Here is a 16,899-nt window from a genome sequence, read left to right on the forward strand (position 1 = left end):
GGCGGGGCCCGCGGCCCGCTCCGGCCCCGCCCTGCCCACCGTGGCCCAGCCGGCTCCGTGGGAAGCGGCTCCTCGGGAAGCGAGGGCTCTTCCCGCCCCGTGCGAGCCGGAGGCCCCGCCGGCAGGGGCCGCCCTCCGCCCGGGGCGCTCCTCCGGAAGCAACCGAGTGTGCCTCTAGAGGGCCCGTCCACACGCGGAGCCGCTCCGGCCGACGGCGCGCGCCCCTCTCGGTGGGCGGGTCCCGCCCCCGGGTGCGCGCGGAGCGGCCAGGGAAGCGCCGCCATGATGAACAGCGGCGGGATCGGGGTCCCGCTGGGCTTCCCCCTGGGCCCCACGTCCGTCATCCAGGTCACCAACCTCTCCTCGGCCGTGACCAGCGAGCAGATGCGGACTCTCTTCGGCTTCCTGGGAGATATAGAGGAGCTGCGCCTCTATCCCCCGGAGTAAGTGGGGTCCGCGCCGGCCTCCGCAGGGACGGAGACTCGGGAGGAGAAGGAAGCGCGGAGGGGCCAGGGGGCAGCGGGGAGAGCAGAAGCAGAAGACCCGGCCCGCCATCTTGAGTGCGGGCACGGACAGGTGTCACGTGCCCCCGCCTTTGTATGGCCGGGCCGGCGGGGAAGGAGCTGCGCCCGCACTTAAGATGGCGGCGCCAGGCCTTTTCCCTTTTGGAAACCCACTTTACCTGGCACTCTTTTCCTCGCTCAGGCTGTGTGCAGGGCATCTGGGCCAGGGAGCCCTCAGCCCGCCCCCGCCCACCTGCCTTTTCCCTTTTTTTCCCCCTTCTGTTAAAAGGGCTCTGCTCCGAGGTGGGGGTGGTCGAACAGAAGCCAGAATAGCTGAGGTTCCGCAGATGGACGGAACCTTCCCTGCCTTGTGCCCCGAGTTCCTCCCCATAAGATTTGTGCAGTAAGTTAATCACGGGCGTCTCACGTTTCCCTAGACTGTAGCGGTTCGCGAGGGATGCGCTGAGGTGAGAGATGCTGAGGCTCGCAGTATAACAGTGTTGCTTCTTCCGAGTAGGTGGTAGTCAGCAGGAAAAGGGAGGAAAAGAAATGGTGGGTTTTTTAGGCAGCAGTTGTACTGGGAAGTGAATCACAGACATGCCCTTTCAAACTGTGTATTTTCTTGCAAAAATTAAATAGCAGAAAGGAGAGGAAGTCATTTGCATCTAGATACTTGAATTTTAATAAAAAGAAGATGTAAAGACTGACCAAATTTAGATTTACAAAGCTGAATAGCCAGAACGTTGGTGTTTATCAATGCTTATCTAGGTACATTTCATCTGAGTATGTTTGAATGCCAGCCATTCAGAAAAATTAACTATTTAATATGTAAATAGTATGTAATATGCCTAAAGCAGCCTTATTGATTTTTAGACACTTTATTAGATATATGGTGGATTTTATACAGTTTTCTAGGGCTTTACCTTGGAGATGTTCCACAACTGATTCTTTATACTTTGAGTTTTCTCCTGACTGATTTTTTTTTTTGTTTAGTTACAGCTGTTGGTCTTATCTTTCACTAGGTTATATAAGAGATTTTAAGGCAAATAGGTATTTTTTTGACATTCATATATAAATAATATTTGTACTGATGTGTATGGTTGTGCCAGAGTGCGTATATACACATAAAATAATAAAATCCAGTACCATAGTAGGATTTAGCTTGGGAATGTCAGGGTTATAATGCTATAAAATTTGATTCTTCATTATGAATTCAGTTTTCAGAGACAGGATGTGGGATTGTAATTACATCTTTTACTCTTGGTTTTATTTACAGTTTTTATGCATAACTGTTAGAAATATAGATTTCCTTGCCTGATTGGTAGGGACGTTTGACCTGACTTTCAAATTAGTACCTTGAGAGAAAATTAATTATTTGCTCTAATGCCCTTTTTTTGTTTCAAAAAAAGAGGTGCCTCCTGTTAGCATTGTGATAAATTTAGGAAATAATGTTTCATTGACAAGTGGTTGGGGAGCAAAGCTGTCCCAAGCAAAAAGTTTTATTGATTCCTTTCGGTTTGCAGTACAGTTGAAATGTGAAGCTGTTTTACAGTGTGTGACAGGTCTTTTGCCTTGGGTATGTTCTCCAGTATGCCAGCCACTCGAACAGCCTGGTGGTTTTTTTCAGCCTGTGAGGAGATCTGTGATGCCTGTAATCTGATTCCTAGTCCCACCTGTGCTTTTGTGATACATTTGTCACCCAGCTGAAGTCTGTGTTTCAGACTAGCCTTCAAAATCACATTTATATGGATAAGCCTTCAAGTAAGAGGATTTTTCAGCAGTTAAATGTTGAACAACTTTATCGAGCAACAGTTGGGTTTTTGCAGAATGAGTTATTTGAAAGCAGGAAGGTGCAGACTCTCTCCATTAGATGTGCAAAGTCCTGCTGTGAACACTGTTTGCTTCTGCATAGTCTGGAGTGGACTTGGAAGCTAGAACACTCAAGTGTTTCAAAACAAACTTTTGTTTTAACCAAAAGTTGGACAACGGGCTAGTTGGTCGTAACCCTTCCCTAGTCAAGCGCAAGACTGGATTGGCCTCTGTGTTCTGCTACCAGGAAGCTCCACTCTGGTTGCAACCCAGCAGGTGTTGAGAGGTGGAGACATGTCGTACCAGACCTTGGCGATAGGCTTTGGGGCCTCTTCTAGTTCAGAGCCTAATGGTGTTCTCTGTCCATGAATCCTAGTAGCTGAGCAAAGCCTGGTTTAGCTTTGAGGGGTGCCACCAGACTGAGTCACTCTCACTTGTGCCTTACAGGTGGATAGGCCATCTTCACTTAACTCAGGAAAGGGACATAGATTTGTCACCTGTATGGTCCAATCAGTAGACATTGTTAACTCATGCAGGTAACAATGAAGTTACCTCAAAGATGAGGCCTTTGAGGCAAAACACACACAACCTCTGCATAATTATTCCATAGCATTCTGTTTTAATAAGTTATTAATTTCTGTTGTCTCCTCCACACACCATCCACCCTGGAGAAAATTTGGACAGTTTTATAGCCTTTTCTTTGATTTTTTTTTTTTTTTTTACTGTAACTTTCTGAATAGGTCATTCTTAGAAAATATTTCAATTGATTGTTGTTGGGAGATGCAATGTTGCTATCTCCCTACAAAGGAAAAGAAAAATGTCAGAAATGTCTGAGTACTATTTAGGTATTTATTTCCTTTTTGAGTTTTTTTTGTTTTCCTGAAGAAACTGGATTTTAGTAACCTTCAGTCAGAGATGTAGAAATTACTTTTTGGCATCAATGCTGCTTAACCCTAGGAAGAAGACTATGGCTCTCCTTAAGTTCAGCCTCAGAAAAGGTTAGCAGAAAAAAGGCAACAAAAGGAATTAAAACAGAATAGGACTTTTCCGTTTTAGGAAAGACTTCTTAAGAAGTCTACTAGGGAGATTTCAGAGGCTCGCTTCCTAAAAGGGACTCAATCACTGTGAAACCTTCTAGAGTTTTAGTTCTTTTGGATCTTAATAGTTTCCCTTGATGTCATCATCATGGCTGGGCTTCGCGAACAAAGATTTGGGAAGGCTCTATCCACATTTGTTACAGGCACGCTGGTGGCTTAAGAGGCCAATACGTGACAGACATATCCAATTGCAGAAAGCACAACAGAAAGACTCCTTAGATGGTGTATTCTGCAAGACACAGTTCTTTCTGCGTTGCCTTTTCTCCTCGAGAGTGATCCTGCATGTGTTCTCAAAGGAGACAGCTGCGTTATAGATGGTGTGTCTCCAGGCCTCCCGATTTGAGGCCAGAGTAGACCAGTTATGGTGATCAATATGGCCAAGGCTGAGATGTTGTTTCAGGGAGTCCTTGTATCTTTTCTTTGGGGCTCCTCTCTTGCGGCAGCCAGTGGCAAGTTCACCATAAAGCAAGATCTTAGGGAGGCAGTGGTCCTTCATCCTGGAGACGTGCCCTGCCCAGTGCAGCTGTGTTCTCAGCAACATGGCCTCAATACTTGTGACTGCTGCTTGTTCTAGAACAGATGTATTGGTCACATAATCTGACCAGTGGATGTTTAGGATTGTACAGAGACAGCGTTGATGGAAGCGTTCTAGGAGTCACAGGTGGTGGCAGTAGATGACCCATGATTAGGAACCATACAGGAGAGTAGACAGCACAATGGCTCTGTAAACACTGATCTTGATGCTTTTCTTCAAGTGTCTATTCCACCAAACTCTTTTATGGAGTTTTCCAAAAGCACTGTGTGCCTTTGCTAACCTGTTGTCTATCTCTCCTTCAATCTTACCATCTGAGGAGATGAGGCTACCTAGGTAATTAAACTGTTGGACTGATTTGAGCTCTGATTGGCCAATGGTGATACGGGGATGATGGGGGACTTCCTGAGGTGCAGGTTGATGGAGGACCTCTGTCCTTGATGTAGATGCATCATTAATATGTTTTTAGCAGAGATGGTCTCCTTATAGAGAATTTCTCCTTCTTAACCTTCAGAAAAGACTTGGTACCAAGACTTCTTTGTAGAGCCTCATTTGCAGTAGTGTTCGCATATTAATATTTTTTAACATAGTTTGCAGATAGCTTTTGTGATTTAAATCCAAGTGAAACAGGAGGGCGAGTGTTACAAAAAAAACACTTGTCAGAGCTGGCTCTGTACATATTGAAATTTATAAAGATTATTATGGGGCCTGAAACTGCCTGGAGCAGAATTAGGTTCTTGAGTTGGCAATGAATATAAAAATGTAGAAGAACCTGGGAGACATCAGAAGTCTTAAGCTCTGCCAGGGGAAGTTTAGGTTGGATATTAGGAAGAAATTTTTTACAGAGGGAGTAATCAGACATTGGAATAGGCTGCCCAGGGAGGTGATGGATTCACCATCCCTGGAGGTTTTTAAAATGAGACTGGATGTGGCACTTAGTAACCATGGTCTAGTAACCATGGCGGTGTTAGATCAGGGGTTGGACTTGATCTTGGGAGGTCTTTTTCCAACCCAGTTGATTCTATGGTTTTTCAACAGTGTGGACCACAGAACCTTTAGTGAAGGCTTCAGCCATTTGACTTGTAACACTGACATATGTATTTATGAAGAAACAAACAAACAGCAAACAATGACAATAGAAAAACTCAAAACACCCCCTCCAACACCCCCTCCTCCTGCCCACCTTGGGTTCCCCAGCAAACCAAACTAAATAAAATCTTGTGGCCATTAAAAGTCTTTTTGGTCAACAAAGTTTCTGTTGAGTGCTAAAAAAGTCATAGCTGATTGTCCTTTCTGATGTTGGAAACTGATCTAACAAAGACCCTACAGCTGGCTCAGAAACTCTTCTATGCAATTTTTTCTTTCCTGAATGTGGAAACTTGAAACTGTGAAAGCATTGGCCACCACAGACAAAGTGGGTAGAAGAAATGAGGTCATCTTGTAATGTTTTTCTAAACTGTATGAGGCTTTCATGTTTGTCTCTCCGACGCGCTGTTTAGTTTTTCCTCCTCAGTGTCCATCATAAGTGTTTCTAAATGCAATTCTGAATTTGAACCATCTCATTAGGTATTTTACCTAGGTGCTACTGTTCTGGTAACCAGAAACATACTGTCTGTGAAACATAGAGTCTGCCTGCCTCTGAAGTTCCTGGGTTATTTTTTGCAATTAATATGATGAAATAATATGTCTAGAACTTTTAAATTTATATTTAAATATTGAAATCTAATTAATTTCATAGAATAACTTTGGAAGTACCTGCTTTGGAATTTGAGGGAACTACAAAATGGGTTGAGTTAAACTTGAACTGCTGCTGGTACTTCCAGAAAGTTGACGAGTTTTTCAGTTTGGGTTGAGGCAGGACCAGGGTGAAACAGTTTATGCAGTGCATTTTCCCTAAGTTTCTGCTTTGCTAGAAGGCAAATGGTCTTTTCAGATGGAAATTGCTAATATTTCAGCAATATCCTGTTGCATTCTCTCTTTAAAAATTTCTTCTGTACTTCCTTCATGTGAAGAAATAAACTGCTCATATAAAGGTCACAAACCTTGACTAGAGAATCCATTTTTAAAGCAAACTTCTGTGGTTTTGATCAAGATTTCAATGTTTACATGTTCTCAGTTGGTATACTGCTTAATGGAAAAGCAAATTACAAATTTTCTTCCTTTTTGTAGCCAAATGATGAGTTGCTCCTGCCTTATCCAGTGTTACGTCGGGCTACAATATGCCAAACTAAGGCAGATGATAAAAAGGAATTTTGTTCTATTAGTCAACTAAGACCCAGTATTTGAAAGAACTCTCAATAACTGCTTTTATTTTAATAAGAATTAATAAAACAGCTTTTATGAAAACCAAAGAAAATAATTAGTTATTACAGGCTAGTATCTGAAGGACCCACTGAAAAATGGCAGGGTTTGTTGTTTGGCTTTCCTCAACAAGGTTTATTTGGAGAAAAAAAGGTAAACTATAAATTATTTACTTGACAAATGCATCAAGTAAATATGCTACTTAAAACAGTAAGTTGTAACTACTATACAAGATTATAAAAGAAAATTAACCTTTTTGATTAATGATTTTGGTTTCATAAATTTTCATTAAAAAGAAGGAGGTGCTACACTATGCTTCTTTCAGTGACATAGTAAGTAGGCAAATTAGTAGATTTCTATATTCTTCTCTTATGACTAACTTTTCTAGGAAGTGTAAAACCTTTTTTTTCCTTAAGGAGTAATAGTTAAAAGTACATGCAAGCAATTATTTAATATGACTGATTGTTTTTTTTTCCTTTTATCTTGCAGCAGCTCACCTAGTCTAAAACCTTCTTTTTTATTAAGAAGTAATAGTTAAAAATATGTACATGCAGTTTTTTAATATGAGTAATTGGTTTTTTTTGTTTTATCTTGCAGCAACGCACCTCTTGCTTTTTCCTCCAAAGTATGTTATATTAAGTTTCGCGAAGCATCAAGTGTTGGTGTGGCCCAGCATCTAACTAACACGGTTTTTATTGACAGAGCTTTGATAGTTGTTCCCTGCGCAGAAGGTTGGTATTTTAGACATTCTTTTGTACTGTTGGTCTTTGTTGTGTCTGTTCAGTGTTTTAAGCTTTCCATGTAAAAAGGTGGTGCTCTGTTGTTCTTTTGTTTTATTTTATTGCTTTTTGAGAGAAAAGTCTTGAATCAAAATTGAACATGGAATGAGGAAACCCAATGATACAGATTTAATTGAAATTCAGCATTAGCAATAATGTGGTTGATTTAAATTATAATTCGGTTTTCCATAATCATCACATGTTTTGAGGGAAAAAAAGTAAAATAATTCACTATGGTTTGTGTTGGCAAGGTTATTCTTACACGGAGTGCTCACTGAAGTCAATGGAGCTCTGAAAAGATCAGACAGTTTCCTGACACAATAACATTGCAGTTTGAATCTTAATGTATCACCTTTGGTGTAGTGGATCTTTTGTTGACTTGTGATTTTTTTTAAGACAATGATTATTTTTGCATTGTTTAAGAGTACATCCCAATTTTCTCTTGTAGACGTGCAATATATGGATTTGGCCATTTTAGAGTCATCTAAACTAAAATAGTTAGCATTCATGGTGATAGTTACTTTTGAATATAAAATGTTTACCTCTTAGCTTTATTTTTTAAAAGGAATTTTTCTTTAGTGTTACTGTTGAAAATGTTACTTTATGCATCATAAAGCTTTTCTTATCTATAGCAATACTTCTCTTTGGTTTTAGATACCTCCTTAAATAAGCAGTGATCTGTACAGAATGCTTCCGTCATAAAATGCTTTTAAAAACTCTTAAAAAACCAAAATACTTGATGGATACTAAATTGGCAAATGTTCCTTTACCTAGCTGTGAGGCCACACTTTTATGGATATATTGAATACAAGACAGTTTGTATTGTTAGTATAGTATCCTAGATCTGAATACAGTTACCTGAAGCGTGGTCCTAACATAGGCGTTTTTCTTGGAGTTAGGCAGAGCCCCATTGACTTCTTTGGGATCATTGTGTAATCGAGCATCTAACTGTTTAGCTCTGGCCCTTTTGCCTCTTTGGAGTGGAATCATTCCAGCTGATGGAGTGAACCTGACTTCACTTTCAACCTGGTAGCTTTGCCATGAACAATATGTATAGTGGTTGAACCATGAACTGCAGCAAGTCCAGAAATACCCCTTATTAACATCTCTAACTGCAAGAGTTCAAAAAAGTACTGTTAACTTCCTAGAGTTTGTTAACGATGGTCCCAGAGTACTGTTTTTCGGCATGTTTGCCACATCATGATCTAGATAGTGTGAGATAAGCGCTGCTGTAATAATCGTCTGGGATTTTCTTAGCAAACTCTACCAGGTCTTCAAAATTTCAGAAACCCTCTAAGTACTTTTCACTAAAGGCCATATTGACCTACAACTGACCTTGCCTGTTCTTGTAGCCTTCTTACTAGGGGCATATTGCACATTTGTCTTTGTAAAGCCTAGGTTTTTAGTTGCTTCTTTGCCTTGTTTTGGAGCCTTTTTGGTTTCATATTTTGAACTTGTTCTAAAACCCCAAAGAGAATATGACTGTATCCACTTGCAACTGTATATAGGCTAAGGGGATCAGAGTCCCCAGTTGGAAAATTGCCCCTAAATACATTGACTAAGGTTTATTCAGGATCTTAGTTTTACATTTTGTCAAAAAGACATTAACGCTGGTTCAGTACTTCCAGAGAGGGAAGATTGTTGCCTAATGGGTGAACACACCTCCTGGTGTTTTTCCTATAATGAGATCACTGCCTGACATGATATGGCAACAGGCAGGTAAAGCTACATTTTTCCTGTCTGTTGGTGGTAGACAATGAGTGGAAGGAGAAAAAAATCAAAGTTCTGACAAATCTTGTTCCGATTCTTATTTGTAGCTGACTTATTAGATGTTTCTGAGAAACTGTATTAAAATGTCACTCTTCAAAATCATTCTAGACTCCGCAGAAATGTATGTATAATTAGGTGAACAAGTGATTGGGTTTTGAGGTAACTTCTTTTTTTAATGTCAGAATGCTGTTTTCATGTAACTTTTTATTATAAGCATTTATAAAAAGATGTGAATTATACAGATTTAACTTTCTGATTAATTTATTGTGTGGAATAAATATGACTTTGGAGACCACAGCTCAAGGTTTTTGATTCAATATGTGTCATATGATGCATTGTTAATGGAGTCAGTGGAGTGGATCACGGGCTTTAAAAGTAGTGATGGCTTTATTCTGCCAGGAGGTAAAATTATGTAATTGTCCAACAGTGCCAGTGATAAAACATTTCATGCGCCACGTTGAACATAAGGGAGAGGTGAAATGAACTCTGAAAACCCAGTTTTTTAAAAGAGAATAAAATCTGAAATTGGGAATGTATTTAAACAGTGGTAAATCAAGGGTGTATGAGGAGGGAATCACTACAGAATGAAATCAGTCTTAATTATATGACATTTAGTATAACAATTTAACAAAAATGTAATTGTAAGTGAAGTAAGATTACTAAGATGTTAAAATATGACTTTTTTTGTGTGTGTATTGGTAGGTTTTTCTTTAAATATACTTTGAAAACGCAAAGGTTGAAAGCTAAACAAAGATGCCACCCTAATCATTCTAAATTTTATGTCCACATTATCTGGTAGATGGATTTTGACTATTAATTTGGTTTTGTATGTTTTCTCTGTGTGATATTTGTGCATTATTAGATGACTAGACTGGCCAAGGCAGACCTGTTACACTTGCCTGAGTTAGGCATTGTTTGCCATGCCACTAAACCTGCCGCCAAGTGAAACCTTCATGGGGGAAATGAGATCGAAGTCTGGCCTGCTGAAGATGGACGCCCTGTCTCTGTTTTTATTTTATTTTGATTTCTTTCCTTTGTTTCTTTTATTTTTATTTTATTTTGTCCCTTTTTTGTTTTGTTCTGTTAAATCTCTTTCCCTTGTACTTGTGAACTGGTACTTCAGTTCTGTAAAAATGATGTTTGTAAAGGGTTCACAGTGTTTGATCTTGAAGTTGACCTGAAGCTGCTTATGAATGGTGGATGGTATACAGAGAATTTAGAATATGATTCATCTTCAATGCTGTGAATTAAGGATAAATTTGATTTAGAATACATTTAAGCATCTAAATTCAACAGATGAGCACATCATGTCAGAAGGCAGGAACAGTTTTGAGATACATTCTTTCATATGTTGTGTTTTATGAGTTCTTCTTGGAAAAGGACAGTTGAGACTCATGCTTCTGGAGAAACCAACTTTAGAAAGTAAAGTCATGATATTTCTCTGCTGTTTTCCTCAGCAGAGTGTTTTATTTTAGGTTGCACTGTCTATTTAAAAGAAGACTGATTATTTATGTCTAATGTGATGAGCTTAAAATAATTATTTCTGAAACAACTTTTATGAATATTGAATGTCGTGAAATATTTGTTTACTTTTGATGAAACCTTGCTGCAGTGAGGTCAGTGACAGGAAGATTTCATCCTTTTCTTGTAATTTTCAGAAAAGACTGTTTACCACTCATAAGTACAAATGCAGCCTGGAATTTTGGTTGGAATGTGTTACGTGAGACACGTTGTCTTTAAACACTGTTATTTGTGAGAAGATTGAATCAGTTCTCTGTGTGTGTGCGCGTATGTGTGTATATACTTGCATTTTTGACATGCTGCAGTGGTAATTATTTGAAGAAGAGGTTTAAAAAAAGAAAAGTCAGAAAAAAAAGCGTTTTCTCCATCATCTCACAGTCTCAGAAGCCCTGGCAGTTCATGCTGGAGTGATTGAGATGGTTCTCATCCCTAAATGATGTTTTCACTTCCTGTGAAATGGGAGCCCTGAAACAGAAGTGGTGAACAAGGTGCTGTGTCTAGTCTTCAGGCATTGCTCTTCCCAGCCAGCTGCATTGGGATCTATTGGTTTCACTCTGAAAAGAGCTTTGCTTGATGATGTTTGTTGGATTTGGCAGTTGAGGTAATTGCCAGTAGCTGCATGTCTTTATTTGCTGCTGCTAAATCCACTAAGATTCATGAGTTGGATCAAATGAAGTATTTTATTTGTAAGTGTACACGTTCCATTGATTTAAAATAGAAGGAAAATAAGTACTATTATGTTTAGAGTAGTTGTGAACAGCATTTTTAAAAAACAAACTTATTACAGACGCATTTTTGGGGGTGAGGATTAACTGTGTAGTTTCACTACAAAGAGTAGGAAATTAATTTTTTCTGAGCACTTTAGGAATAAATACTGTGATTAGTACTTGTTTAATGCAGGTACTTCTATCAGCCTTCATCAAAATGGATTCTGGTATGGACTAGGCTTACTACGGCTCTTAAGACTTTGATGATACAAAAAAGTAGCAATCACAACTGTCTATAAGCAGTGGTGAGCTAATATACATTTGCTTCCAGATTCCTTCGCAAAGTGAAGAATCAATAAATAATTGATCATAGAAATTGTAATTTACTAAGCAGAAGAGCTTCTAAGAAATGGGGTGTAGATGTGGCATATTTATATTGTCTGTTTCCCTCATTAGAAAGTAAATATCTTCACCTCATTTCCATTCAGGTTTTAAATACCATGTTTTAAAAATGAAAGTGTTATTTTTAAACTAAATTATACCAATCTGTTGTGTCAAACCCCACACGTTTTATTGTATTTTTGTGAGCTTGTATTCCTTTTATAAATAAATTTACAGAGATAAAATTCCAAAATACTCGTGAGGCTATTTGGTCTCACATATTAATTTGTTTTTTAAAACCCTTTAAAAACCAGGGAAGTAGGTTTCTAAGACATTGCAGATTTTTATTTCCCCACAACAGTGTTCCATAGAATTTTGGCCTGGTCTTAAAAACTGGAAAAGATATTTTGAAAAGACACTGTCTTTGAATATTCAGGCAAATTTTCTGGGTTGTGTCTGTAGAGATAGACCCTTTCTCTTTCTTGAAAACAAAGTAAATAATCTTTTTTTGTGGTATTGAACTGATGGACTGGATTTTGTATTGTAAAACTTTACATTGTTAAAGACCAAAGTATTCTGGAAATAATGCTGCAAACTTTATAATTTACATATGCATGCTGTTCATTCTTTGAGCTGCTATAATGGTGAATGGAACTGAAATGTTCAGTGGATTCCTTTAAAAACACTTGAGCAAATTAGTAGTTCCAATTATTTCAATGCCATGATGCATATACTTGAAGTTTAGGCTTCTGTTTAAGTCTTGACTCATTGTCCTTAGTTATGTGCCTAACTCAATTCCTGTTTAAAAAGGCTAAGTGCCTAAGCGTATTGTAAGTTCACCTGGTTAAGTGTGTGTTGAATTGGCTGTATGTAAGTGCATGCTTGAATTAGGCATATGCTTATGTACATTACTGACCAAGGATCTCAATTAGCATGCAGACACACCACTTTAGGAGCCACGTCTGCCATCGGATTTACTTGTGCAATGTCTCTTGATCCGTAGAAAGCTGCACAAATTGCAAGATCTTCACTGTTAAGGATAAATTCTGGTTCACTAGTCATTCGAAAGCACTAAAGTATTTAGTTTGTCAGAAGAATTGGTACATAATTCTGTGCCTAATTTGCATGCACAGCTGCTGGAACTATATATTCAAAAGCCTTTTAGTTGGCAGCATATTAGGCAGGGTACATGATACATGCAGCAAAGTACATGATACTTTTGAGCAGTCAGGTACACCTCTCATTGCATGCCTGACTTCAAAATGAGATCTGTGAAGGGTGCTGAACATTGTGATGGTGGCTTAGATTCATGCATGTTTTTTAAAAAAAGCCCTGGAATTCATTATTGCACAGTTAATTCTTAAGTGCTAACAATTTTCCTATTTTTCTCCTTTAGATAGCAAAATCGAATGGTTTCTTACATGTTAAGGAGGAAGGTGTCTCAAAATTTAACATAAATAAAATAAATGTAAATAGGAAGCATGAAATTAACTGGGTACTGTTACTTTATCTTTTCTGTTCTACCCATGCTACATACAAATTCAATTTCATTTAGATATTTTTTGTCCTTTGGTCATATCCAACTGTTACCCAGTCTTTCCTGCAGATCTGTAAAATAGGTTTGCAAAAATTTTTTAATTTCATTTTTTAAAGTAGTATGTTTCCATGGGGTCAGCTGGAACTCATATAGCTAAAACTGCGTGGTGTTTTGAAACATACCTCATGTTTTGCTTTTTGAAAAGAATATTTGTATTTTAATTTTGAATTTAGAGGTCTTGTAAGTTAAAACATACGTAGTTTGAATCAAAGCAGTAAAAGCCACTGGCACAGCTTTTGTATGTTCCTTGACCATTTAAACATTAGAACGAGGTTTAAATAAGAGCATTTACTTTATTATGGTTCATGTGGTAATACCAAAGGCCTTAGCTGGTTAGCAAATGTACAGTTATGCCAGTAATGTTGAACAGATCATAGATACCTAGTATAATTAGAACTTCTTTTGGTAGGTTTTTATTTTAGTGTTTAATGTTTGTACCAGTTTAAATCCCTTTGCATTTCAAATTTAAAATGTACATTTAATTGTAATCTTAATTGTTTGACTATTAAATCTTTTGATTTTTGGAGATTTTTGGGATTCATTTAATAGTCTAATTGTGACTGACATTGAATGAAACCTGCATTTAATTTGGATTAGTTTATTACTTAAACTTTTAGCATGGCGGTAGGATTATAATCAGGTTGAAATAGCAGGGAATACATATTCTAGGAAAATAGAGCTTGCTTAGCTGATCAGTTACGATTTTCTTCAGTCTCAGTAAATTTAAAGTAAATTTATCAAAGTTTCCCATAAACTGAGGTGACCTACAATGTGGGACAGTACAAATCTAAATTTTTTCTGCTCTTCCCTCCTCCACCTTCAGGTTCACTTGTAGTATGTATTGTGTGCAGTCACTGTAGTTCAGTAGTTTTTTTATTTTATGTTTTACTTGTTTTTACATTCTAAGTAGGTAGCACCAGAGGAATAAAGAAGAGCGCAAATTTCAGTTAGCACATACTTGTTTTTTTCTTTTTTTGTTTTTCTTTCTTTTACTGATTTGGTTATTTGCCATTTCTGGGGATTAAACTTTAAAAAATGTTCTTCTTTTCTGTATCTGATGTTCTGTGTGCTATTAGTGATGCAGCCAACACGAACGGTTGTCATGTGTAAAACAACTTTCGATCACCGCGAAAACACCGCCCTGGGAAAGCGTCCATGCTTGATATCGTTTGGTTCATGAACGTTAAGTTTCCAGTACAGGTGACCCATAGCTCAAAGTGTTAAATAATTGTATACATTATTCAGTTTTTAAAATAATAATCCATTAATGAGATTGCTAGTCTTTGAAATTTTTCTCACTTTTGTTTTTCCTAGTAGAGCAGGGTAAAAGGAAAAACTTAAGTTCTTATTTGTTTCTTTGTAAGGATCTGGTAGATAGATTCATTGTTATTTATTACATTTTTAAATGCAAGGGTAATTGTAAAATCATAGAAAGAGTAACATCTGTATAGTGTTCCAACTCTGTGTAATGTTTTCATTTGCTTCTTCAGGTAAAATCCCAGATGAAGCCAAAGCCCTCTCTCTATTGGCGCCTGCTCCTACTATGACAAGTCTGATGCCTGGTGCAGGGTTGCTTCCCATACCTACACCAACCCCTTTGACTACAGTAAGTAAAATTCAGTAGCTGTTTAATTTCTGTTTTCCTCTGTGCTCTAGCCTTTCCTGTGTGCAGAGAACAAGAACTGTCTGATCCATGGATTTTGCAGTGAGAGTTTAGCTGTGGTGCTAAAGGCTTGCTGAGGATTCATCAGATGTCCATGCACAATGTTTCTGGGTTTTTCTTTCAGATTATTATTTTGCAAAACAGTGGGTAAGTATTGGGTTTGGTCGTTGTCCATTTTAATTGTTGTCCTGCCCTAGAGCCTTTTATTTGGTCAAGTGGAAGTGCCATCCACCTCCTAAAAATTTATTAAAACATAATAGTTACATTGACACCATTCTTCAGAATAGTAAACTGCTGCAGTAGAGAGACTTTACTTGATACCTCTACAGAAAGGTTTTTCACTGTTTGTCTAACGATGTTTTCACTACAAAAAGTAGCAGCTTGGTGCTGCTACTTCTGCTCAATTCTCTTTTGCCTCAGTAAGCCTTTCTTGACATCAGCAAGCTGCAGGGAAAATTTCAAGTTAAAAAAGAGTAGTTTTTTCCTTTGTTACATAAAAAAAATTACTCATGGCTAGTTAGAAAATTTGTTTATGGGAAAGGCAGTTGCTTTTTGGTAGAGAAGATAAAATTCAAACCAGGAACTCAAAGGGCCAACTTCGTAGTGGTTTTTAAGAGACTTTTTCTAACGTTTCCCAGGAGAGAGTTCAATGTCCAGTTCCAAACATGAGAGATATATTTTCCTTTAGGAGTGAGGGAAAGAACTTAGACTGAAAGAAAGAATATCCTTTGCATTTCAGCTGTAATTGATCTTGACTTACATGGTTTATTTGTCTAAAAGGTGCCTTATGTTTCCCTTTGATGGACTGATATCTGTCGGCACTGAGCATTGCAAATTACCTTCTATCCTTGCTGGGCAAGGTCTCGGCCGTTTCTCATCTAGTCCAAATACTTGTTGTGTCAAAAAAATAAGAACATTAGCAGTATCTGAAGGTATCTTACTCAATCTAAGCATTAAAAATTGAAGCCTATATGTTTTGTGATTGATACACTACATATACACTGGTCCCTGTCCAGAGCTCTTTGATAAGATGTTAATTGATAACCCACAGCAAATCTTAACTATAGAAGGCTATTTATGAGTATATTTTTGTTCTGTAAAAAAACTTGCTGTACTGTGACCTTAAAGTACTGCCTATTTTTATTAGATCTATTTATATACAAACAATCAAGGCAGGCAAGTATTAAGAAGTGAATTGTCTCCCACTAGTGCATGGTTGGAAAGTATATTATGTTTTTGTGTTTTCCAGCTTGGTGTTTCACTTGGCACTTTAGGGGCTATACCAGCAGCAGCATTGGACCCTAACATTACAGCACTGGGAGAAATACCACAACCACCGATTATGGGAAATGTGGATCCGTCCAAAATTGATGAAATCAGGAGAACAGTCTATGTTGGAAACTTAAATTCCCAGGTAGCTTTTTGGGGTTTTTGTGTTGTAGAAATACTAATGGAAGGTGTGAAATTGTAATTTATGAATTCTAATCTTAACGGTTAAAGATTTTACATCAGTAAACGGCAACATAAATTTAAACAAAACCTCCTAAATTTTGTTACTTATTCATGATATTTTGAATGCTCCTGTGCCAATCAGATCAGACCAGGCTCTGGAACTCATTCTGTCAGAGAAGTCACACTGTAACTGAATTCAAGAAACACACTTAACAGTTGTGCATGCTGATCAAATGTCCAGTTGGGTTGTGTTAGGTTAGCAATGCCTCAGAAGTCACGAGATCATGGTAGCTGTCTCCCACAGCACTGTGAAGTTGCTTAGTAAGATGGAGTGATGTGTCTTGATGGAAGTTGAAAATTAGCATAAATACCTTTCAGTCACCAACTTGGTTTTTCAGCAGTTGATTGAATGAATTGAAAAATACTTACTTTTGACTGATAACAATTTAAGTATTACATTTTGGGGTTTTTTGACTGGTGAAGTAGCTACTGAGTGTAAAAGTACTACTGATCATGATAAACTGAAAAATAATAGAAAGCCACATGAAGCTAAGGCTTTTAATATTCTTTGGATATTTTTTTTTAATTGATCAAAAGTCACAATCAGCTTGTATACAGGTGTATAAGGAAATTCCTCATCAGTTATTTTAGATGAGTTGCCTGAAAAGTGCAAAATCCTGTGCAAATGTGGGGGTTTTAACCTAGACGAAGAACTAAGGGCTTGTGGCTGCACTATTTTAAATCACAGAATATTCTTTAGATTCCATCATCACGGCCAGGCTTTGTG

The 16,899-nt window shown here is 38.1% G+C and overlaps 1 protein-coding gene across 3 annotated transcripts in view; it reads left to right on the plus strand.

Annotated features, from left to right (window-relative positions):
- The first annotated feature begins 80 nt into the window (after window positions 1-80).
- Window positions 81-16,899, plus strand: part of SREK1 (splicing regulatory glutamic acid and lysine rich protein 1) — a 39,730-nt gene continuing 22,911 nt past the window's right edge. The window contains exons 1-4 of one of the 3 annotated variants that reach the window (XM_027634999.1): window positions 81-443; window positions 6,840-6,973; window positions 14,488-14,603; window positions 15,910-16,074. In XM_027634999.1, coding sequence (XP_027490800.1) covers window positions 283-443; window positions 6,840-6,973; window positions 14,488-14,603; window positions 15,910-16,074 — 576 coding nt within the window. In that variant the 5' untranslated portion in view covers window positions 81-282. Of the gene's footprint in view, window positions 444-6,839; window positions 6,974-9,659; window positions 10,914-14,073; window positions 14,198-14,487; window positions 14,604-15,909; window positions 16,075-16,899 lie in introns of those variants that run through there. The other 2 variants (XM_027635000.1, XM_027635001.1) reach the window with 2 other exon arrangements.

Source organism: Corapipo altera, unplaced genomic scaffold (assembly GCF_003945725.1).
Source record: "Corapipo altera isolate COAL_440 unplaced genomic scaffold, ASM394572v1 61411, whole genome shotgun sequence".
Classification (NCBI taxonomy): domain Eukaryota; kingdom Metazoa; phylum Chordata; class Aves; order Passeriformes; family Pipridae; genus Corapipo; species Corapipo altera.